Source organism: Mauremys reevesii, linkage group 9 (genome assembly GCF_016161935.1).
Source record: "Mauremys reevesii isolate NIE-2019 linkage group 9, ASM1616193v1, whole genome shotgun sequence".
NCBI classification, from domain to species: Eukaryota; Metazoa; Chordata; order Testudines; family Geoemydidae; genus Mauremys; species Mauremys reevesii.
The window spans coordinates 11,200,162-11,224,775 of record NC_052631.1 but is presented as its reverse complement, the minus strand read 5'-3'; the positions used below and the strand labels follow the sequence as shown (position 1 = coordinate 11,224,775).

The 24,614-nt window shown below is 44.0% G+C and overlaps 1 protein-coding gene across 7 annotated transcripts in view; it reads left to right on the top strand.

Moving 5' to 3' along the window:
• The window catches only part of KCNMB2 (potassium calcium-activated channel subfamily M regulatory beta subunit 2), a 239,990-nt gene extending 224,292 nt beyond the window's left edge, over positions 1-15,698 (top strand). For all 7 annotated transcript variants that reach the window (XM_039487056.1, XM_039487055.1, XM_039487058.1 and 4 more), the window contains exons 4-5: positions 2,289-2,484; positions 13,502-15,698. In XM_039487056.1, coding sequence (XP_039342990.1) covers positions 2,289-2,484; positions 13,502-13,786 — 481 coding nt within the window. In that variant the 3' untranslated portion in view covers positions 13,787-15,698. The remainder of the gene's footprint in view (positions 1-2,288; positions 2,485-13,501) is intronic.
• The last annotated feature ends 8,916 nt before the right edge of the window (positions 15,699-24,614 follow it).

Genomic DNA, 24,614 nt, shown 5'->3' with positions numbered 1-24,614 from the left:
TTGAAATATAGTAATTTGCTAGAAGTGCGACATCATCTTTCATAGTTATTATACTGCACTTAATTTTTCTAATGTCCTTCCACAGCTTCCCTTCTTAGCTAAGGACCAGAAAGTTTGCCCTCTGATTCACCAGCTGTGCTTCAGAGTAACTTTCAAGCATGAGCCCTACTTAGACTTAGGCTTGTGATGGTGTTGTCAGCAATTCTTTTCTATTCTGATCCATGAAGACATGGGAACAAATAATGTGCCATTCTGGATTGGATCATTAGTCCATCAAGCCCAATATCCTGCCTCTGGCAGTGGCCAATACCCGATTCTGCAGAGAAAGCAAGGGAAACTTCCACTGTGTAATGCTGTACCTTAGGAAACTATCCCTTCCTGACTTCTGCAATGCTTAGGATGGGCACTGATGCATGAGGATTAGTTGCCCTGCATCTTATTCCCAGGCATAAAATTATTCATCCCTTTTTAAATCCAGACAAATCTTAAACTTTAGAGACAGAGATCAAGCCTGTTTAAACATCCAAGAGTGTTTACATTTCAAAATCACTCTCTCTCCCAGACCTGCTTAGCAATATAATTGTCAATTATGGAGGCTGTTAATGTCAACATTGCTTTTTGGAAAGATCAGTTATGTTATGAACTATAGGACATATTGTCCAAGGATATCAAAACACTTTGAAGATATTAATTAACTAAGCCTCAAAACTCAGCTGTGAGATAGGTGCTATTATAACCCTTTATACATGGGTAAAATAAGGTACAGAGAAATAAAAGTGAAGGAGCTAGGAATAGATCCCAAGAGTCTCTGTCATTTCTCCTGCAATAGCCATTAGGCCACAGAGAACAATTCCCCACCACCAAAATACATCTTGCCCTGATGGGCAAAAATCCTACACTTTTTTTCATAATCATTAACAGAATTATCATGCCATAATTGAACTTTAATTATCAACCATTTTTAATACATGGAACTTACAACTATAATTGTTACCAGAGCAAGATACTTAGTAAGAGAATTATCCAGGAGATCATCTAAATCACTTAACATATAATTTTGTCACACTTTTAGTTAATTCAGATTAACTTTCATGAGTATCCCTGTGTAGACAAACCCTGATTCATACTTGGTCCACAGCTTGCAGAGGTTGGGAATACTTTGCTATAGCAGGAAGAAGGGTTGACATGCTCTGGAAGGAGCTATGTCCCAGCCCTTCTGTGGCACCAAGATAGGACAGCCTTTGCAATATAAGCACAAAAGGCGCCAGAACATCTTGGGGCTCCCAGAGTGGTTCGGAGGAAGACCAGTGGGAGAGGGGGACCCCCTCTGGACATTAATGGAATTTCCTGACTAGCTGTCAGTTGTGACATTCCAGTGACCTTTGTCCCTAAGAAGAACCTAGTCATAGATTGTATTTTCTTATTTCCATCTCAGTAGAAATAAGGTTCATGATGCAGTACCTGTCTGGAGGGTTCAAATGGATACATTGCTCCCTTTTAGGCTCTTATGTACCCAAGATAGCCCAGAAATTTTCCAGAATGATTTCTCAAAGTGATTTATCTTCTTCAAAACCTAGTGAGACCTGTACCAGAAGAAAAAGTATTCTGACAAGTAGCATTCCATATGGTGGTGGAGGGCCATATGATACGATGTGTCTATGTAACTGTGAAGGTATTTTCTAAGTACTTCACCTTTAAGAGTGAATTGGTCCTCCTACTCTGCCTTCAGAAACCCACTCTCAGATTTAATTCAAGATGACTGCCATTAATGAGTGAGCCATGCAGACCATGGTCTCTCCCAAGCATGTTTTATATTTGATCTTAGCTTTCTATGTTCGCTTTAATCTCAAATGTTCTCCAAACAAAAAGTTCCTGTCTGCTTTTTGTCTATGGAAGAACATAATACGTGCCCAGGCCCAGTCAGTGTGGTGCTCTGTCTCCCTCTAGTGGTGGCTAGGCCAACTAGAGGTTGATTAATCTGCTAGAGCCTTGGTTAAGAGACCAGGTTAAATCCCTACTGCCAACCACCCACTCACGTGTGTTGCCATTTCATGCATGTGTAGCCACTATATTTGTATTCCTTCACATGCTACAGAATAATTATCCATTCTATGATGGATGAGCTGTACTGAGAATGTAAGTCCACCCTGTAAGCAACAGTATCATGAAAGAGCTTCTCCCCTAAAGACTTACAGTATCCTATTCCCTGAAGGTAACGCCCGGCTCTGTTTGCTACTTTGCTGCCCGTTTTTGCTGTGATTTGTCTAACCTGTCTCTTTTCTACATAGTGTTTGGACAGAAGAGGCTCAGTGCACACTCCTCAATGCATCGATCACAGAAGCATTTAACTGCTCATTTAGCTGCGGTCCAGACTGCTGGAAAATCTCTCAGTACCCCTGTCTGCAGGTGTACGTTAACTTAACTTCTTCTGGGCAAAAGCTCCTACTTTACCACACTGAAGAGACGATGAAAATTAATTCTGAGGTAGGAACATGGAACAAATTCCATCTCAAATGGATTTCTAGAGGGCTGTTCATTTTCTATGTTAAAGTAACACGGCTTCCAGCCCCTGCCTTATGTCTCCCAGTAGATCTGTATTCCTCCTTCGTAAATGTTCAGCAGAAGCAGCAGAATCAGCTGTTAGCTGAACTCTTTTGTTGAATTGCTGTGGGTGGATTGTGCCTCATTCTGCACAAACATTCCCTCCTAACCCTCTTGTGATGGAGCCAAGTATGCAGACACGGTGCTAGAAACCCCAGAGAGGAGTGACGGGGTAGAGTAGAATGGGGTATGTAGGGTCTCTCATGGTAGAGAACAGGTTGTAATGATTATAGAGGATTTTTTACTGAGGCTCCTGGATACAGACAGACCCTATGGTTCTCCCTGGCAACTTAAGATATGTCTACACTGCGTTTTGAAGTCCGTGGGAGCAAGCCTCCCATGCCGGCTTGATAGATCTTTGAAGTTGCAGTTCAGACTCTGAAGCTTGGGGGCAGGGAGGTGGGCTTCAAAGATCTGTCTACACAGCTATGTTTAGAGTCTTAGTGTGACCACTGCTTGCTGTCGAACCAGGTTCAGAGGCTCGCTCCCACAGGCTCCAAAATGAAGTATAGACAAAAGGTTAGTGTCACCCTGCAGGGTCTCCCCAAATCCTGGCCTGGAGTGAATAGTTATGGAGTGGGTTGATGACTGCCAGAGGGACTACATGTTACACCCTGTTAGAAAGGTATAGCACATACCACTGTTGTGTGTCTCTCCTGCAGAGTTTGGACCTGCCGGAGGCAAAGTGCCTCCTGGGAGATGTTGCTGGTCTGCTGTCAGTTCTCCCCTTCTTCTGCCAATGCGGGCAGTGACTTAGAGACACAATCTCACCCTGAGTGTCTGTCAGATTGATATTCTAAGTGAGCTGTGCACAAGTCAATGCACCTTTTTCGTATGGTTGTGCTTTATACTATAACACCTCTAGCAAAGTAAATACAGCATCCATGGCAGTGAGAATAGAAGTGGCCTTCTCGATGTGGAGCTAAGTCTAGCCAGCGTGGCAACAGAGGTAGGTGACGGCTCTATATCTGACAGAAGATATGTCTCCATCTTGGACATGGCAGCCAAATTCTTCTCTCTCTCTTACACCGCTGCAGCCCAGTTGAGGTCAGGAGAGTGTAACCCATGGACAAAGGAGAGCAATTTGGTCCCCCTGGGTGCCATGAAGATGCTGAAAGTTTAGTGAAGGGATATTGTCATGATAAAAATAACAGCCCATATTCTCAGCTGGTGTAAACATAGCTCCATTTACTCACCTGTTTTACTAATACCTGAAATTATTTCAAAATCCGGAGCAAAAAAATTTTCTCTGCACCACTATAAATCCAGAGTAAACTTAATACAGTGGGACTGAGCCAGATCAAATATCTTCAGGAGACTATAACGAATGTCTCCCTGAGATTACAAGTGCATTTGTGCTGGTGACTCATTACTATGTGTATCAGGGCTTGTTAATGTTCATGATTGTGGTGAGTGACTATCTGCAGATGGGTGTTTGTATTCTTTTACGTAGGAGGGTATTGAGGTCAGAGCTTTAGGAGCTGCCTTTCATCTTGGCATCCACAATTATTTGCACAAATTATTGCAAGCCCAATTTTGCACCTGCAGTTACCTGAGGATGCAGTTAAAATCATCCCGGGACCCTCCACTACACCCCAGATTATATGCACCTGGACACAATAACAGAGGCCCAGTTCAAAGTAAACTGCAAATACATCCCGTTCAGTTACACCAGGCTGAATTTGACCCATTGTGTTTCTATTTAAGGTAGCAGCTCAGCTGACCAAATTACCTTCATGTATTAAGATGAAGTGATATTGAAATTAGTCAAAGCATTTAATGGTTTCACAAGGCCAGTTATTCAGTTGGATAATTTGCTCTTGTAGCTGGGATACTAGTTCCTATGAAATCAAATTGTAAAATAAAGGATAATGCCCCAGCCTTCTTTCTGTTGTAATGTTCAGCAGCTTTCAATTCTCTATCCAGTATTACTTTAGAAATATGGTTCTTGGGGATCAGTTTAGCCAGTAAACAGCAGAGACATGGTTTGCTGGTGATGTATAAGCAAATTCCAGTGAAATCCATGCTGTATTTTGATTACAGCAACTCAAATAAATGTTGGTCCTACAATGCATAAAAACAAATCAAAGGATTCTGTATACATTTCCAAACTCTGCTGTTTGGGAGAATGTAAGAATAGATTTAGACAAACAAAAATCTTCAAACACAGCCTCCCCTTAATCTAATGTAGGCACAGTTAATACTTCCCAAGCCCAAGGTTGTTTTACAGGTTAAACTTTGCTCTCAGGAGGATTCCTGTGGGTTTTTTCTGATATGCTGGTGGTTCTGTGATCTGAATCCAAATGGGACTTGGTCCTCAATAGCAATGTCTATAAAATACCTGATTTCTTGAACCTTGATGGAATTAACATAGACTCCAAGTTTCAGCACACTCAAATCAGCACAACAAATCTCTGCTCCCAGGCTAGCAGTCCGCTCCTCATCACAGCTCTGTGGCTACATTATTTGGGCCACAACCAAGGCACGCACCCACCCCTGCTGTGCTGACAGCTGTGCGGTCATAGCAGTTACAGTTGAGGTCAGGGTCGCACTGCCGCATCCTGTTAGTATATAACTGTGACTCTTATCTAGTGATCAGTAACCACTTCATTTTCTTCTCTCCTTTGTCATCAGTCTGTGCTGGGAAGCAAAAACATTGGTCCCAGACAACAATGAAGTACAAAAACAAGAGTCTGGTCCTGTAGTGGCCAGACTGGTACATTTAGAAAAGTCTGGGTCATTATGGTACAGAGATGCACTATAGGGAGGGGTGTCTGGGTCACAAGGCACAATGCTAGGCTACAACCACAGGCCACAGTAGACGTGCTGGCCATGTCTGCACTGCAGGGGCTATGCCAGCATTGCCCTGTAGTGAAGATGCAGCCTACTTTGACAGAAGGGGTTTTTCCTCCAGATCATTGATGAAGATATTGAACAAAACTGGCCCCAGGACCGACTCTTGGGGCACTCCGCTTGATACCGGTTGCCAACTAGACATGAAGCCATTGATCACTAACCGTTGAGCCCGATGATCTAGCCAGCTTTCTATCCACCTTATAGTCCAGCCCATACTTTAACATGACTTGCCCTTGGTGAATCCATGCTGACAGTTCCTGATCACTTTCCTCTCCTCCAAGTGCTTCAAAATTGATTCCTTGAGGACCTGCTCCATGATTTTTCCAGGGACTGAGGTGAAGCTGACTGGCCTGTAGTTCCCCAGATCCCCCTTCTTCCATTTTTTAAAGATGGGCACTACATTAGCCTTTTTCCAGTCATCTGGGACCTCCCCTGATCGCCAAGAGTTTTCAAAGATAATGGCCAATGGCTCTGGAATCACATCCGCCAACTACTTTAGCACCCTCGGATGCAGCGCATCAGGCCCCATGGACTTGTGCTCGTCCAGCTTTTCTAAATAGTCCTGAACCACTTCTTTCTCCAGAGAGGGCTGGTCACCTCCTCCCCATACTGTGCTGCCCAGTGCAGTAGTCTGGGAACTAACCTTGTTAGTGAAGACAGAGGCAAAAAAAAGCATTGAGTACATTAGCTTTTTCCACATCCTCTGTCACTAGGTTGCCTCCCCCATTCAGTAAGGGGCCCACACTTTCCTTGACCACCTTCTTGTTGCCAACATACCTGTAGAAACCCTTCTTGTTACTCTTAACATCCCTTGATAGCTGGAACTCCAAGTGTGATTTGGCCTTCCTGATTTCACTCCTGCATGCCTGAGCAATATTTTTATACTCCTCCCTGGTCATTTGTCCAATCTTCCACTTTTTGTAAGCTGCTTTTCTCTGTTTAAGATCAGCAAGGATTTCACTGTTAAGCCAAGCTGGTCGCCTGCCATATTTACTATTCTTTCTACACATCAGGATGGTTTGTTCTGCAACCTCAATAAGGATTCTTTAAAATACAGCTGCTTTCCTGGACTCCTTTCCCCCTCATGTTATTCTCCCAGGGGATCCTGCCCATCAGCTCCCTCAGGGAGTCAAAGTCTGCTTTTCTGAAGTCCAGGGTCCTTATTCTGCTGCTATCCTTTCTTCCTTGTGTCAGAATCTTGAACTCGACCATCCCATGGTCACTGCCTCCCAGGTTCCCATCCACTTTTGTTTCCCCTATTAATTCTTCCCTGTTTGTGAGCAGCAGGTCAAGAAGAGCTCTGCCCCTAGTTGGTTCCTCCAGCACTTGCACCAGGACATTGTCTCCTACACTTTCCAAAAACTTCCTAGATTGTCTGTGCACTGCTATATAGTGGCATTATGGTATTTTCTGTCTTATTATCTATCACTTTCCTAATGCTTCCTAACATTGTTAGCTTTTTTGACTGCCACTGCACATTGAGCAGATGTTTTCAGAGAACTATCAATTATCCAAGATCTCTTTCTTGAGTGGTAACAGCTAATTCAGAGCCCATAATTTTGTATATATAGTTGGGATTATATTTTCCAATGTGCATAGCTCTGCATTTATCAACACTGAATTTCATCTGCCATTTTGTTGCTCAATCATTCAGTTTTGTAAGATCCCTTTGTAACTTCTCACAATCTGCTTTGGCCTTAACTATCTTGAGTAGTTTTGTGTCATCTGCAGACTTTGCCACCTCACTGTTTACCCCTTTTTCCAGATCATTAATGAATATGTTGAACAGCACTGGTCCTAGTACAGATCCTTGGGGGCCCCTGCTATTTACCGTACCTCTCTCCACTGTGAAAACTGACCATTTATTCCTACCCTTTGTTTCCTATCTTTTAACCAGTTACTGATCCATGAGAGAACCTCCCCTCTTATTCCATGACAGCTTACTTTGCTTAAGAGACCTTGGTGAGGGACCTTGTCAGAGGCTTTCCTGAAAGTTCCAATACACTATATGAACTGGATCACCCTTGCCCATATGTTTGTCGACCTCTCAAAGAATTCATAAAGATCGATGAGGTATAATGTCCATTTACAAAAGTTGTGTTGACTCTCCCCCTAGAGCAGGCATAGAAGCCACTTCCTTCTCCCATGTAGTGCTGGAAGAAACCTGCATTAAGTAATATTAATACTTGGCATTGCATCCCTTGGATTCCAAAGCATCATTATCCCCACGTTACAGCTGGAGAAGTTAAGTGACTTGCCCAAGGTCACACAGGAAATCAATGCTAAAGCCCAGTTTTCTGATTCCCAGACTGATGCCCTCTATATTGGAGCACACAACCTTCTCAGTGTTGGTCTTGGGTGCTGTTTGGCCCAGTGAAGAGCCTTTCTCTTATGAACCACCAGGGCTAGAAGACCCTGCTGTACACTCCCGGGAAGCTGGCATGACCAGCTTTCCATTGGCAAACAGCATTAATTTCCATCACTGTGGTTTAAGGCATCTCATAATTTTAACTGGATACTGGTCCCTCAGACTAGGAAAAATACAAGCCAACGTGCTTTCAGGATCCCAAGCATCCTAAACCAGTTCATCCCATGTGCAATATTCCTCGTGTTTCTGATACTAGTTTTGGTTCCGAAATGAAAGGGCATGCCCCCTCTTGTTATCTCTAATTCCTTATGTACCCTTCTCACCTTGTTTTTCCTCTGTATTTATAACCTCATCTGCAGACACCTCGCAAGGAATAATATATACTGCTGCTGTGAGAGGCAGGCTAGGAATAGCTGATGGAAATTCCCCGCTGCTAGACCTAACAAGCTGCCATCCATTCAACAGGTTGGAGAGGGGCCTCATGCACAGGAGAGAGGAAGTGTGCATGAGAGTGCTTGATTTTCTATGCGCCAACAGGGCGCTGGTGGTCAGTTTCCTTCCACGTCATCATATTGCTAAGATCTACCTCCACTACTCACCCACAAAAATAAGCACGCAGCTGCCTCCCTGATTCCAAACATTACCGACAACACTATGAAAAGAGCTGCACTTATGTTCCAGGTCAACACAAGTGACCTTCCAAAGGTCAGCCTAAACCTGCATAATCTTTCCAGCTCACTGCACACCCCCACCACAGTCTCTCACACACACACACGCCCACACTGCAGTGTCTGCAGCCACGCTCTCTGCTTCTCTCAGTAGCTCAGACTGAGGAAAATGCACTTTGATTTTAAATAATGATTACTCTATAAGACTCACTATCTAAAATAGCTGGCTTCCCGAAAGATTAAGGGAAAGAGTAGATGCAATTTATATTGAGATATCTAATGCACCCCTGTCGGTTTCTGATCAGAATCAACAGGAAGTAAATGGGTGTCGATTGAGCTATTTTAATCTCCCCAGAAGTGCACACAAGATTTTTCATTCCTCTCCCTGTGCATATTTTATTTCTAGCCTTTTAAGACTATTGCCTAGCCCCTTGTCAATCCTACAACCATAGCAGCTTTGCTGCTCCACTCTCTTCTCAACTGTCAGCTGCTAGCAGCCTCTGGGGAAAGTAAATAGGATCAGCAGTGTCTTCTATTCAAACTACTGAGTCATTCTGTTATGCCTTGGAAGTGTTGCAGTACTTCAAGGAGTTGGAAAGGCCTATTCTGATCTCTCTCTACATCAGTTTAATTCTTTTTCTCCACTGGGGTTATTCCTGATTTATATCCACAGAGCATAAGTGATGCCAGGAATAGACACTATGTATCAGTAATCACTCTTATACCGCACTGTAATCAAAGCCTCCAAGCCCAGAACAAACCATTGTGACTGTCTAGTTCAGTGGTCCCCTTCGTAATGCCCGCGGCGCCGGGGGCATCTTAATGCGCCCGCGTCCTGGCCCCCAGGGGAGCACCCGCCGAAATGCCGCCGAATTTCAGCGGCATTTCAGCAGGGACATCTCTCAATGACTACGCTTGTCGACAGCAAGCGGCGTTATCGAGAGGCGTCGCCGCCGAAATGCCACCGAAATTCAGCGGCATTTCGGCGGGTGCTCCACCGCCACAGTGGTCCTTTGTCTGGCGCCCGCCAGACGAAAAGGTTGGGGACCACTGATCTAGTTGGACCTCCTGTATAACAGAGGCCATAGAACTTCCCAAAAATGTTTCCTAGGAATAATTCAAGAAAGAAAAGTCCAAAACTGAAGCAGCTGCAGAAAAGGATGATCAGAAGATTGGCAAGCTAAACTTATGAGAAAATTTTGCCCATGGAGGGTTCAGTGGTAGAGCTGGGATTCTAACTCAAATCTGCCATTCCCTTGTCTTACACATCCTTCCCTTCTCCCTGATTTCCCCTTCATTCTGCGTGTGAACACATTAGAAACACCACAAGAACCACTTTTCTCATGCTCCTTAAATGCAGATATGCAAATATTTAAAATAAATGGGCGGAAAGGTCAAAGCAAACTGTTTTTTGAATTTGGAACAAGAGATATAGCTATTTTGGCTCTATTTGAAATGAAGATCAAAAGATTAGGAGAGTTCTCTTATTTTCCCTGCCAATTTTCTTATGCCTCCCTGGAATACATCCAGCTACCCAGAGACCCAAACATTGGATATTTTTTATATCTGCGCATTTCTAATATGACGTGATTGACATTAAGGAGGTATGATACAAGTGTTGTACAGTCCATAGATTTAATTATAAGATATGGTGATAAATAACATGAAGACCAGACCATATAAGGCACTCAAACACTTCTCATTCACAAGAGCTCTGCAATACCTCATTGCCAGCGCCTACCTTGCCCCTTTAGTAGGTTAGTGACCTTGGACAGGTGGACTAGGAGGGTTGCTTCCTAGCCACTGATCTGTCCAGAACATGGAATCCTATGCATAATTGCCAGCAGCAAACAACAACATAGGCAGCTGCATTGTTCTACAACTCTGACTATCAGCTAGCAAGATGAATCAATGCCACAGTTTAAAGCTTAACACACACTGATGGTTTAGGAATCTGCCATTGAATCAGGGATTGTAACCACCCAAGTACTCAGAACCTGAGATAATGGGTAACGTAAACTATCCTGCCACTCTGAACTTGGGATAACGGGCACTGCAAACCACACGGGTATTTAGAACTTGGGATAACAGGCCTTCTAAGCCACCCTGGCACTTAGCACCTAGGATAACAGGCATCAATGACTTTGTACAGCATATATAGGACCCTGGCACAGATAAAATCCTTCCTACTACAAGGACCCAGGGATGAATGGTATAGGATATCTAGCTATCCTTGCACTTGTTCTTGGCAGGCTTGGTATTTGAAAATCATCTTGCCATGAATAGCCTCGGCTGAATATTAATAGTCTGGCCTTACTGGACTATATAAGCACCTAGGCATTACTGAAGCAAAAAGCAAACAAAGCTAAGCCCTCTACCCTCTCATTCCCTTCCATAACCAAAATCCAGTCCAGCCAATTCAATTCAGTTATTCCCAGGCTGAGCATTTATACACTGTCTATGACCAACACTGGATGGAAACTAAGAGCTAGATTATGGCCCGTGCTGTCTGGCTATGTGGGGCCTCTGAGCTGCTTCCCTTGACCTTGGATCCAGAAGTCTGTAGTCAAGTGGGCACTATTGCCCAGATCCTCCCAATGGGAGATAGGCCCAGACCCTCACAGGTGTTTAGGAGCCTCTGTGCCTGCTATTTCTTGCCCTGAGCAAGCAGATGGGGAGTGGCTGAAGAAGGGTAGAGAATGGGCAGAACCTTGTTTAATCTCATCCTCTCTTCCCCGCAGCTCAGAAGTAGTAAGCTGTTACCTGAGGACAAAGGCCATAGCAGGGAAGGAATTGTGACTCTCTGGGGCGTTATTACATCCTAGAGATTTTCCAGGTGTGTGGGGCAGCTATATACCACCCCTTCCACAGGGCAAATTGGAAAAGAACAATTGAGTCCTAACTAACGACACAGAATTGGCCCATGATTAGAGAGACTGATAACATTAAACAGGCTAAATATGTACCATATGGCTTGGCTGCATTTGCAGCTAGGGGGAGGACATGCTACCACAATACTGGAAGGCTATAACCACCAAGCATGCAAAGGAATTACTGAGAGCAAAATAAAGGGATTACAGTATTGCCAACCTCAAATATTCAAAAATCATGAGTCAGGCCCCTAAAAACATCAGACTGGTTTAAAAATCATGAGATTTTAAATAATAATAAATGTGGGGTTCTCTTTATTTGCCATCTGCTTTTTGAGCCTTTAAGCTGCACTTGGGTGATACCTTCAAGCTTTTCTCCACAACCAGAAGCTTACACCTCTACCTCGATATAACGCTGTCCTTGGGAGCCCAAAAATCTTACAGCGGTATAGATGAAACCGTGTTATATTGAACTTGCTTTGCTCCACCGGAGCGTGCAGCCCCAAATTCGTGTTATATTGGGTGGCGTTATATCGAGGTAGCAGTGTACTTTCAAAAAAATGAAAGCTGAGATGCTCACCTAATCACAGGGATCCAGCACAGGGACTTTAAGAACAAAACCAGAATATCGAGACTCGTAATAAAATCACAAGAGCTGGAAACGCTGGGGTTACAATTGCCACTTGAAGCAATGGGATATAAAGGAAAACTCAGGCTGACCCGGATGAAACATTTCCTTACAGTGCAGTCTATCAGGCTGTGATCTATTAGGTTCTAATGGGAAGTTGGAGAAACCTCATGGCGGGCAAAGAACTAGAGAATATGCTGGAGGGAACAATCCTTCTCTAGCAGGAAGATGGATGAGATGCGACCTCTCTGGTCTTTTCCACCTCTAATTTCTATTGCTCTATGAAATATTCATAAAAGAAGTGCTGACATGCTGTACCCTTAATGCTGCAGTCTGCTAATGCCATCCAGCATCTCTGCTGCACTGGAAATCAGATTCTCAGCTAATAAACTCGCCAATGAATCAATCAAATCCTGTTACAAGGTTAATCTATGGATTGTTATTAGGGCAGCGGGTTTGTCGCAGTATGTTATGAAAAGTCATGGCATAGTCATAAAAGAGAGCAGGAGAAGTTTATGAAATTTATATATTTTAAAAAATCAAAAATCACAGGTCACATTATTTTAATCAAAATGTCTTTTTCCTTTGCAAATCTCACTTGATAAAATTAAATTAATAACCAAAAACCACAGATAGCTGTTCTCCCAGTGCAGGCAGATTCAGCCATGCAGCAGTGCTGAGAGGGGTCTGAGAGAGAGAGAGAGACCTACCCACAGACCAAATCAATCACGGAACACAGGCTCACCCTGTGGCCATGTGACGAACCACTGGCCCTAATTACGGGACACATTCTGCATGGATGTGCAAAAAGGAAATGTACAAGGAATTTCTGCCTGTTCCCAGTTTGGGCTCATGTAGAGGGTTTGGCCACTATCACACTGGGGAATGTAATACCTGCTTGCTCCATTCTAGTGCTTCCTCCTCCCCTGGGGCTAAGTATCTGTAAGAGGGCAGCAGGGGCGGCTCTAGGATTTGCGCCGCCCCAAGCAGGGTGGCACGCCACGGGGGGCGCTCTGGTGGTCGTCGGTCCCGCGGCTCCAGTGGACCTCCTGCAGACGTGCCTGCGGAGGGTCCGCTGGTCCCGTGGCTCCGGTGGACCTCCCGCAGGCATGCCTACGGATGCTCCACCGGAGCCGCAAAACCAGTGGACCGTCCGCAAGCACATCTGCAGGAGGTCCACCGGAGCCGCCTGCCGCCCTCCCGCGGGACGCCGCCCCAAGCGCGCGCTTGGCACGCTGGGGTCTGGAGCTGGCCCTGGACGGTAGGGTGAGGATTACTCCATTAATATTTGTACAGACCTTTGAGTTCCTCAAATGGAAACTGCTATAAAAGTTTAAAGTATTGTTCCTCATATAATTCTGACCATGACTATGACTATTTTATTATTCTTACTATTGGTTTAATTGTTCTGTGGTCTTATGAAAGGGACAGTCTGCTGGAGATTTTCCTGTTTGTCATCCAAAATAGTATTTGGTTAGACACATTTCTTTTCCTTTTAATTTCTTCCCAGTGTTCCTACATCCCCAAGTGTGGCAAGAACTACGAAGAGTCCATGTCACTTGTGAGTGTTGTAATGGAAAATTTCAGGAAGTACCAGCGCTTCTCGTGCTTTTACGACCCAGAAGGCATTCAGAAGAATGTGATATTAACCAAACTTTACAGTTCCAACGTGCTGTTCCACTCACTTTTCTGGCCAACATGCATGATGATTGGTGGGGTTGCCATCGTTGCCATGGTAAAGCTGACTCAGTACCTCTCCCTCCTCTGTGAGAGAATCCAAAGGATCAACAGATAAAAGCAGAAACTTCTCTGAGATGTATTTCAGCTAAAATACTGTTTTTTCATTCTTCACCAAAGAACCTTAAGTTTGTAACGTGCAAGTCTGTTATAAGTTCCTTACTATATTCTTATAAGTAGAGCAATAATGCAAAAGCTGTTCTATATGCAAACATGATGTTATTATTATGCAGACAACAGGAAAAAATACTGTTTGTGTTGGTTGTCTATCTGATCTCATTTTATGCTGGAACTAGTACTTCTTTCTTTTCTACAGCCAAAATAGGGCTCGGTGTGACCATTTGCCAAGCTTTGTCAATGAACACATCAACATTTCAGTGTAACATTCTGGGGGAAATTCACCCCTGTGCAGAGGGCTAGCAAAAGGCCTCAGCATCATTTACGTCCCATTTAATCCTCAGGGCATGCAACGGATGGCTTTGAAGGGAATGAGGGCAACAAAAGTATAGAACCACTGTCTTTTTATGGTAAGAGGGTATAGAATGGATGCATATACAATTGACAGCTCAAGTGGGACTTGCATGTTGCTTGTGCTGGCTCTCCCTGGCAAGGGGAAAATTTCACCCTTTGGTGTTTTAGGTCTTTTGTAAAACACCTTGGAGATGGATATTTGCAATATGTTTTCCTCACATCACATCATCTACAGAAGCTACAGCCAAAAACAAAGAAAATTCAACCAGTTTCATTTTCTACTCCAAGCTGAGCCCTATTGCTGGAGATGGGACCAGACACCTTATGTAAAGGTTTATTACGCATTTGTCTTGTATTTGCTACCATATCGCTGTAAAGAAAAACAAAAACACAATCAGCTATTTTTTCATTTTTTACTTCCAACTATTTTAACTTTTTTTACTTGATTATATAGAGATATAAAAAGAAAAAGCTATATTATATCTAATTGTGTATTGTAACTTGATTGTTATTTTTTTTTCCTTTTGACTAACTGGAAAGTGAGCAGTATAACTCCTGTATTTATCACATTCAAAGCCTGGAAAAGACCATAACATCAAGGAGCAGCAACGTGGGATCTTATCCAATATTCACACTGACATTTCAATCAGATGGAGGTCTCTCTTGCTGTGACATTTGGATTGAAAAAAATCTCCTCCACTTCACTAGGTCTATTAATTGAATTGTTATACAATAATCATAATATTTCTGGAAATTATGATTGTTATGCAGTGCTGGCTGAAGTGACTTGCATTCTAAAATGTCCAGGTGTAATATGAGGTATTGGAAAAATTGAGATTCAAACCAATATGTAGTCCTAGCTGTCATGTATGTTCCATGGGGGCTTTACCAATATAATTCCACGCACACTATGTGCACATCTTTGGCATAATTTATTTTCCATGTTGTTATACTCTACAGACAATCTCAACATTTTTTACCTTGCTCCTAAACTGAAGGACAAATTTGAGGCAGCCTCTCTGATTACCCCATGAACTTACTATAGAATATTTATAGGAAATTATTTACAGGTACATTCAAAAGAAGGAGATTCCACCTCTTTTTTTTCTTTTTTGCCAAAAAGATAGCAGAAGGAGAAAATCCAGAGTCTTCTGTCTAGCTCATCCATATATAAGTACCTTCTTCCATGATGTAGTATTGAAAACTTTAAGGTGTTACAAGATTTTACAAATTGTACAAGTGTAGTCGGAGCTGTAAAAATAAGTTCACAGCAGTGGATTTAACCTGCAATCTTGTAATCCATGGTATGATTTTTCTTAGGCAAATAAATTCCTGGGGGCGGGGGGAGTGTGATCAGGGCTCCAAAAATGTGTAATAAAAATATTAAATCAAATCTTCAGGATTTCAATACCTTTTCCATTCAGAACTGGTTTGTTTCAACAACTTTTTTTTTTTTAAGATTCTTTTGCCATAAAACCAGGATTGCCAACCCTCTGTAACATGAGAGGGAGTTTGTAAAAATTTCTTTGTAAAAGCTATCTATCTACCTATTTTAGGGTTTTGTACAGCCTTTCACCATGCTGTCTGAGCAACTTCCACATTATTTAGATTGACAGTGGAGAAGCCCCTAGTGGATGTCAAGAAGTCGCCATTTAAATTCAAAAGAACTCACTACCCACATTATTTTCTACATGGCCAGAAAGTCTGATTGATGCCTTATTTTCTCCACCTGGAGAGTTCCAACATAGAATGGATGGAGGTAGACGTCTTTAGAAGAGAAGAATCCTAATGCTCTGGTGCAAAGTGATTAATCAAGATTAAGGGCAGCTGGGGGAACGTTTCTGCTGGTACATTGCCTAGCTTTTACTAAAGATACCCTAAGAGAGGGCAAAAATGTGCCCCCAAAGTGGAGGAGGAAAATCCTCAGAGTTACAATGAGAATTTTTTAAGCAGGAAAACCACAAGAAGAGCTATCGAGAGCTCTATTGCCCTGAATTACAGGCGCTGCCACAGGTAAGAACCAGTTATGCCCAACAATATCACAACAGATGGAGGAAGAGTGAACACAACTACTAATCCAAGTAAGTGTAAGAGCATTAGTTGGAGGCAGAAGACTCTGCAGGGCAAGCAGAGATTCCTCCAGTTACAGAAGATGCTGAAGGACAGCTGAGGCACTTGCTTGGCCCAGACTGGTAGGAAGTCCTTTGCAGTTCACTTTCAAAGCAGGTTGGGAGGTGGTATGGTCAAGGACTGAGCCCAAAGTTGGAAGTCAAGAAATCCTGAGCTCTGCTTCTGGTTCTCCCACTGACCTGTGTGACCTTGAACAAGTCATTTCACCTCTCTGCTGCAGTTTCCTCATCAAATAGGGATAATATCTGCTGAACCTACCTTACGGGGATGGTGCAAGGATTCATTGACTAGTATTTGTGCAGTAGTTTAAATATATAAAGGATTACACAGTGTAAGTGCTAATGATTATTATTAAAGCATATCAGAAGAGGGTCCAAAAACAAAGGAGGTAGCCAGGCTTGGACCACCCCTGTGGCATTTAGCAAAGGCCTCCTGGCAGGTGTCTAAAATGCAGCATGTCACGGGAGACTTGCATTTTCATTCATCTGAAAGTTGATGCTTGCTCCACAAGTAAAGGAGGCTGGTTTGTGTTCAGTTTTGCTATCCTAAATTGCCCCTTTTCTTATATAAAAACCTCAGTCTTCAGCAGAACTACATACACCAAAGGAAGAACTCAGCACTCTCCACTGAAATTGTTCCAAATCAAACATTCTGCCCGACGCTATCTAGCAAATAGCTGTAATAACAGAGAGGATTCTTCAGGAAATTACTGACACAAACGTTGGCCATTTACATGATGATTTACGTGGCCGGCAATAAAGTAGCTCTTTAGTTCCATGTGTGACATTTCAGGGGCAGTGATTGTGGCACTTTGTTTCTAGTGACAGGAAGCTGATTACGCTTGACATTTACTCATCAAATGCACTTTTCAACATGTTGTGCCATAAACATTTTTACCAGCGTTCCTGTGGGTGAAACATCTTGACGCTGTTGCAGCCTATAATCATTTTGTTGACATTAACAGACAGATCTGTGGGATAGCGAAATAACTTGAGTAATTGGATGGAGTGAGGTAAAACAATAATTTAAAAGGAATTATCAGTCTGATCACTGGCACAGCTAGCCCCCTACTGAAGTATCAGCATTTCAAATACAGTTTAGGCAACTCCTGCTGCCCCAGAGAGATTAATTTCAGTCAGAATATTTGCCTGAGCTATTTCTTTCTCTACCTCATTTTCTCCTCATTTTACCCCCTCTTGCTCATTTCCCATGAACAGGAACTGAGATCACTGGGGGCAGATCAGTTGGAGCAGAATGTCCCCATTGACCTTCTACACAGTATCATCAACATCGTCTAGTGGGAAGAGGAGACAACTGGGATTCACAGGTTCTGTTCCTGGCTCTTCCACTGACCATGACCAAGTCAATTAACCCCATTGTGCCCCAGTTTGACTGCCTCTGAGGCACGTGGTGAACATTTAATGCTCATAAGGCACCTGAGATCCTCTACTGGAAGGATGCTATTGCTATATAAAAACAAAGGGCCATATTTACAAATATATTTTGATGCTGTAAGATATAAGTAGGTGCTGATTGGAATTCACAAAAGCATCTATGCTACAGAGTTAGGTCAATAGTGCTCCCTTAGCCCTACATAGTCCTTACTCTTTGGATTTCTGCTTAAAAAGAGACTGATATTATTTAAGAACATAAGAACGGCCATACTGGGTCAGACCAAAGGTCCATCTAGCCCAGTATCCTGTCTTCTGACAGTGGCCAATGGCCAGGTGCCCCAGAGGGAATGAACAGAACTGGTAATCATCGAGTGATCCATCCCGTCGCCCATTCCGAGCTTCTGGGAAACAGAGGCTAGGGACACCATCCCTGCTCATCCTGCCTAATAGCCATTGATGGACCTATCCTCCATTAATTTATCTAGTTCTTTTTTGAACCCTATTATAGTCTTGGCCTTCACAACATCCTCTGGCAAGGAGTTCCACAGCTTGACTTGCGTTGTGTGAAAAAGAAATACTTCCTTTTGTTTGGTTTAAACCTGCTGCCTATTAATTTCATTTGGTGGCCCCTGGTTCTTGTGTTACAGATTATGTTGACCTAATTCTGTAAGCGTCTACACTAAAATGTTGCTCCCACCCACGTAACTCACCCACTTACTAACTCCATCTCCATGAGAGGCATAGCACTTAGGTCAATGCAGTTAGTTTGATACAATGTCAGTGTAGACCCTTCATTGCTTACACCAACTGTCTCTCTGCCTTTCAGAAGCCATCCCACAATGCCCTACACTGACAGATAAATCAGCGCAAGCACTCCTGGTGAGGACGTGCACTGCTGACCCAAGAAGTGTAGTGTGGACATGCAAAAGTGATTTAATTATTGTGGTAACTTAGGTTGACATAACTTAGGTAACTCGACATAACTTCAGTTGAATAATTTTGTAGTGTAGATGTACCTTAACTTAAGTGAGTTCGGCACCTAATTCCCATTGAGTTTCAATGGTTTTGATTAGGTTATTTATTTAAGGTATAACTTTCTTGCTATAACACCCAACCTTCCAACTATGCTGCGAACCTTTCCACAGTATTTTGCCAGAAGACTACTGCTTACAGCAGGTTTACTAGAGTGTTACAAGCCACCACAGTAGAACACTAGAGTATTTATTAATAAGGAGCAAGACAAAGTCAGACGCTGTCTGAATGACTTTTTACCTTGAAAATGTCCCAGGGTTTCAGGGGGTGGGTGTTTGGGGTGTGTAAGGAAGAAAGCGATCAGGCCCTTGGAAGTATACCCCAGCGGGTGACAAATGTGAGGAAATGAAGTAGAACAATTCCAAAATCTCAGGGAAGGAATGGCAATTAAAACCCAAAGCACAAGTGCTGGAAGGCAGCATGGGTCTTTGTCTGGAAGGCAAGAGACCTGCATTCTGTTCCCAGGTCTGCCACTGACCTGCTGTAATCTTGAGCAGGTCACTTGGCCTCTGTTTCCTCTCCCATCCTTTGTCCATCTTGTCTATTTAGGTTGTAAGTTTCTCAGAGCAGGGACTAGGGTGACCAGACAGCAAATGTGAAAAATCGGGACAGTGGGTGGGGGGTAATAGGAGCCTATATAAGAAAAAGACCCAAAAATCGGGACTGTCCCTAAAAAATCGGGACATCTGGTCACCCTAGCAGGGACTATCTCTTAATGTGTGTTTTTACGTTGCCCAGCACAACAGTGCCCTGATCTTGGTTGCACCCTCTATGCGCTACTGTAATAAAAATAGTAGTAACAATGAGCTAGACAGAGTCCTTCTCCTCTGGCTTCCTATTTCCCAAGCTGCATTGTAAGCAGGGTGGCCTCATCCCCTGGAAATAACTACACACACACACACACACCCAGTATGGGGGCCATGTATTAAATATTCACTCTGATACCCACTGAGGGTTCTCAGAACAAATATATAATAGTCACTAGCTAATAAAGGCGTCTATCTGAACCAGACAACTTTGATTTACACCCTGTGCAAACCCATTGGTTTCAACCAGGTTGCACAAGGATGCAGGTTTTGGCCCGCTGGCTGGTAGAGCTAACCAAGCCCCACCAATACAATTCCAATTGCCCATTAATACTGTATTATTGTGGGGGTGCCAGCAGCAGCCCCCAAAAGTGGAGACAAGCTGTAAAGTCAACTGAAAAAATACCCGCCCTGCTGAAAAACAGTAAGGACTATGCCAAACGTGTCCAAGGTTATGGTAACAACACGGACCTGAACAGGCATTTCCTTTAGCAACTCTAGAGGTAGCTAGCCACCAGCCAGAGTCCTAGCCTCTGCTACCCAGTGTGGTAAGCAAACAGCCAGCGTCAACTCTGCAAACATACGAACATTTCCTAAGTCTTTCCATAAACAAAAGACACATTTATGAAACAGCAGACCATGTACAGTACATTGTTATACTAAAAACTAAGTACTGTGCCTATGGTTCTCAGGGCATGTCTACACAAGGGCTCACGGGGCTCCAGCTGTGGGGCTACAAAATTACAGTGCAGACATTCAGGCTCAGGCTTGAGCGCTGAGGTCCCCCACCCCCACCTGCCAGGTTCCCAGAACCCTGCTCCAGCCTGAGCCCAAAAATCTACACTTCAATTTTATAGCCCCTGCAGCCTGAGTCAGCTGACACAGGCCAGCAGCAGGTGTTTTATCGTAGTGTAGAAATTACCTTTCAGTGGGAGATACTACCCCTGGCTTCAGTGCAACCAGGACAGTGCTCTTAATAATAAAAATAATCCCTAGTTCTTGCATAGCACTTTTCATCAATAGATCTCAAAGTGCTGTATGAAGGAGGTAAGCATCACTATCCCCATTTTGCAGATGGGAAAACTGAGGCAAAGAGCGGTGAAGTGACTTACCCCAGGTCATGCAGCAGGCTAGTGGCAGAGCATGTAATTGACCCTTAATGGTGGTCCTAGTGTATTATACACTATGCTATACCAAGATGGCTCAGCTGTCCCTGGGGAATAGGGATTCCTAATGATTTTAATATTTGGGCTGAGCCAGTATGGCAAATCCTAAACTCCTATGTGTTTTTCTATAGGACCATGCATCTGAGGGTCACAAAATATTTTGCAAACATGAATTAATCAAGCTTTACAACCCACCTGTGAAATAGGGGTGCATTAACTGTGCCCCGAAGACCCACGGCGGGGGGGTCCTTCTGCCCTGGGACCCACCGTCGAAGTCCTGGGTCTTCGGCAGCAATTCAGCGGTGGGGGACCCTGGCCGCCAAAGACCCCAGACCCCCTGAATCTTCTGGGTGGCCCTGTCCAATGCACAATGCACAGAGGAAGACCAATCAAATGTAAGAGGCAGGTGAGAAAAGCCATGTTTAGGCTGCAGCTTCATCCAAACACACTTTTTGCTCTGGTATAACTATTGTGGTTCGGGTGTGATTTTTTTTTACCAATGTAATTCTACTGGTACAATCCCTAGGGTGGTCACAGCTATACCGGTATAAAGGTGCCTTCTACTTGTATAGTTTATTCCCCTTTTCATAGGGGAATACCTATGCCACCAAAAAGCACGTTTATAGTAATATCATCGCATCCACACTAGGAAGACCATACCAGTGTAGTTAAAACAATACAATTTTTGCATGTGGACAAGCCTAAGAATCTGAGTGCAGCGATGTCTCTTCTCCATTAGCTTCCCCATTGCTTCCTCGTTTGCCACATACATGGGGCAAAACACACTTCTGTATCCCATGGAAACCCCAAGAGAATGTTGCCAGTGCTGCATTGAGGAGCCGGTGATCAACACTTCAGAGAGCATCACTGACTGTTATTATTTGTATCACAGGAGCACGTCTGAGGTTCAAAAGAGACAGGACTAGAACCAGGGGCAGGATGTGTGATGCCTCCACTCTGCTACCCATTAGTCATGGTAGGGCTGCATGAGTTACCTCAGACACACAGTGAAGATAAACACCACAGGAAGTACTACTATGGAAGGCCAGACTGACAGCTTCCCTCATGGCCTTTGATTGGTATAAGTATTGGTATCACCCAGGCAGTGTCTATGCAATGAAGTGGGCTTCCCTGCCAACTGTAGCGAGGATCTGGCTCTTGGACGCCTGACCCCCGTTTGGACTCTTGGCTTCCAGCCTTGAACTCTGACTCCAGCCCCTGGCTTTGATACCAAGGCTCTGACTCCAGCTCTGCCCTCTGGCTTCAGTACTTGGACTCCAACACTGGCTTTGACTCCTGGTTTTGGTACTTGGGGGATGACTGTAGGCTTTGGGGCTTGAACTCTGGCTATGGATCCTGGCTTTGCCCCTTGAATCCTGGTTCTGTTCCTGGCTTTGGTACTAGGGCCATGATGCCTAAGCCAGGGTCATGACCGCACCTCCAGGCTCTAACACAGATTAAGGCCCTACTGTGTTAGGTGCTGTACCAACACATAGTAAAAGACCATCCCTGCCCTGAAAACTGTCCCATCTAACTAGACAAGAATGATTAAAGGAAGTAGAAAGGACATTATGTATTGTTTGTATTATAGTAGCACGTACAACGGTTCCGGACCCCATTGTGCTAGGTGCTGTACAAACGCAGAACAAAAAGACAGTCCCCACCCCAAAGACCTTACAGTTTAAGTATCAGCTCCATTTTACAGCTAAGGGATTCAGTCACAGTGAGATTAAATGATTTTCCCTAGATCACAATTGTGGCAAAGCTGGGAATTGAATCTAGTTCTCCTGCTTCCCATTCCACTGCTGTAACTGCAAAACCTTCCTTTTTTTTCACTGATCTCCTGCTACAGGCTCCAGCAGCAAAGGACTGAACTATTTGCCTGGTTAGGTTCTGGTGTTTGAAAGAGACACACAGCATCAGCTGATAGTTATGCTTCCATTTGCGCTAATGTTCTTAAAAATTTATTTGCTACTTTTTGGAAACATCCAAACAACCATCTCCTCAATATTAAACAGAAGTCCCAGCGTTTCTATATCCTTAATGCCTTGCTCCTCATGATAACAAGCCATTCCTTACTCCACTAAATCGCCAGTACAGTGCTAAATACGCCAATATGTGCACATAGCAGGGTGTGCATTGATTAAAAGCAAACAAAGCAAAACAGGAAATGTTCTCTCTCTGCCTCTTTTCAGGCAGCTCAGTTTTGACAGTTCTCCACCCATTGAGGGCCCTTCTCTGAATGGTGCTTCAGCCAGGATCTGAGGCTGCTGAATTGTAAAACAAAACTAATTTCAGGGGGAAAGCCTCTCTAGAATGAATAAAGAGAACCATTTATTTTAAGGAGGTGAATGTAGCCAATTTCATTTGCAGCTTGTTTAAGATTTATCAGATTTCTCTGAATGCTGAGTAATGTATGACATTCAGGCGCCTTCTTTATAAGTTTATATACTTTTTATGTTACGTTTTCCCATTCTCATATGCAGAGCTGGCAGCTACGTGTATAATTTTGATGTGTCCCACACTGTTTTATGTAACTTTTTTTTCTCACCCTTTAAGGGTTGTGGGACCTAGGGGTTAGCCCACCCATCCCATGGCACAGCCCTTTAAGATTTTGGGAGGCCTGAGGTGTGCCAGGACTAGGAAATAGGAGCTATTGGAAGAGAGGAAGAGGTCCTGGGAATAGGTAGTGTTTTTGGAAACAAAACCCATTACTGTCTCTTTAAGGGCCCAGGACCAGAAGCCTTGCAGTGTCCCCCTCTCTCCCAACCAGCTGGGATAAGTTTTGGGAACAGGATCAGCATATAGGCCACTTTTTCTGGCATAGCAGGGGACCAGGAGCAGGAGAAGGCTGCCTGTTGAACAATCCAAACTAGAGGACTACTTGGGGGAAAGAGGGCAGCTGAAGGTGAAGCTACTAGAGCCCTACAGCAGGGCTAAATTACAACCCCCGCTCCAAGGAGGAGAGCTGGGGGTGGGGGTGTTCTGTCTTGAGGATAGAGAGAGAGAGAAACTGCTGGCAGTATGACCCAGCTGCTGCCAAAAAGGTTGGGAAGGGCCTTGGGGAAGCTCCTCCGTAGTTGGTTGGGAAGAAGCCACGTGAGGAGACAGAACTTCAGAGCAGGACTAGTGGAGTTCACAGCCCTGGGAGGGACACTGACAAACAGGGAAAAGCTAGGAGCAGCCCAAGGACAGGGCAAGAGGTTGGATCCCTGGCTGGCTAACAGGGTTCTTGGACTGGAACCAAGAGGAGGGGGCAGGCCTGCATTCCCTTCTCTCTCCTGCAGCAAGAGTGGAAGTACAAGTCTAAGGACTTAAAGAGGCAAAGACAGATGAGTCCCAAATGGGGCTGAAGGTCTGGCATGAAGACTCTGGGTTTCTGGTTGTACTTTTTCTGTTATCCCAGAAGGGGACTGAACTGAACGGTGGCCTGTCCAGAGGCCCAGGTCACAGAAGCAGCAGACTGCTACAACAGATGACAGGGGGTGCTAGCGCAGACCAGCAACGCCGTGTCTTGGCATGAGAGAGCACTCTGGCGGCGAGTATGCCCTGTGACGATTGGCTAGTAATGATATTTTAAACGTCCATAAAGCTTTTCGTCCCAAAATGCTTTGCAAATGATATGCACCCAGCAGCACCTCTGAAATGCAATCACCACTGCAATGGAGAGCAGTAGTTAGCTCACACGCCACAGCACAGAGGGGGGAAACTACACAGACAAAACCCAACGGGGGGGCCTCATCCAGTCAGCAGGAAATATTTATCACATCCTCATTTAGGAAGAAAGGGGTCTGTCCACCTTGTAAATTGCATGGAAAACAGATGAGAACTGGGCTCATCCGCAAGAGAGGCTGACACAACCATAAGCCAGCAATGAAGTGTTTATA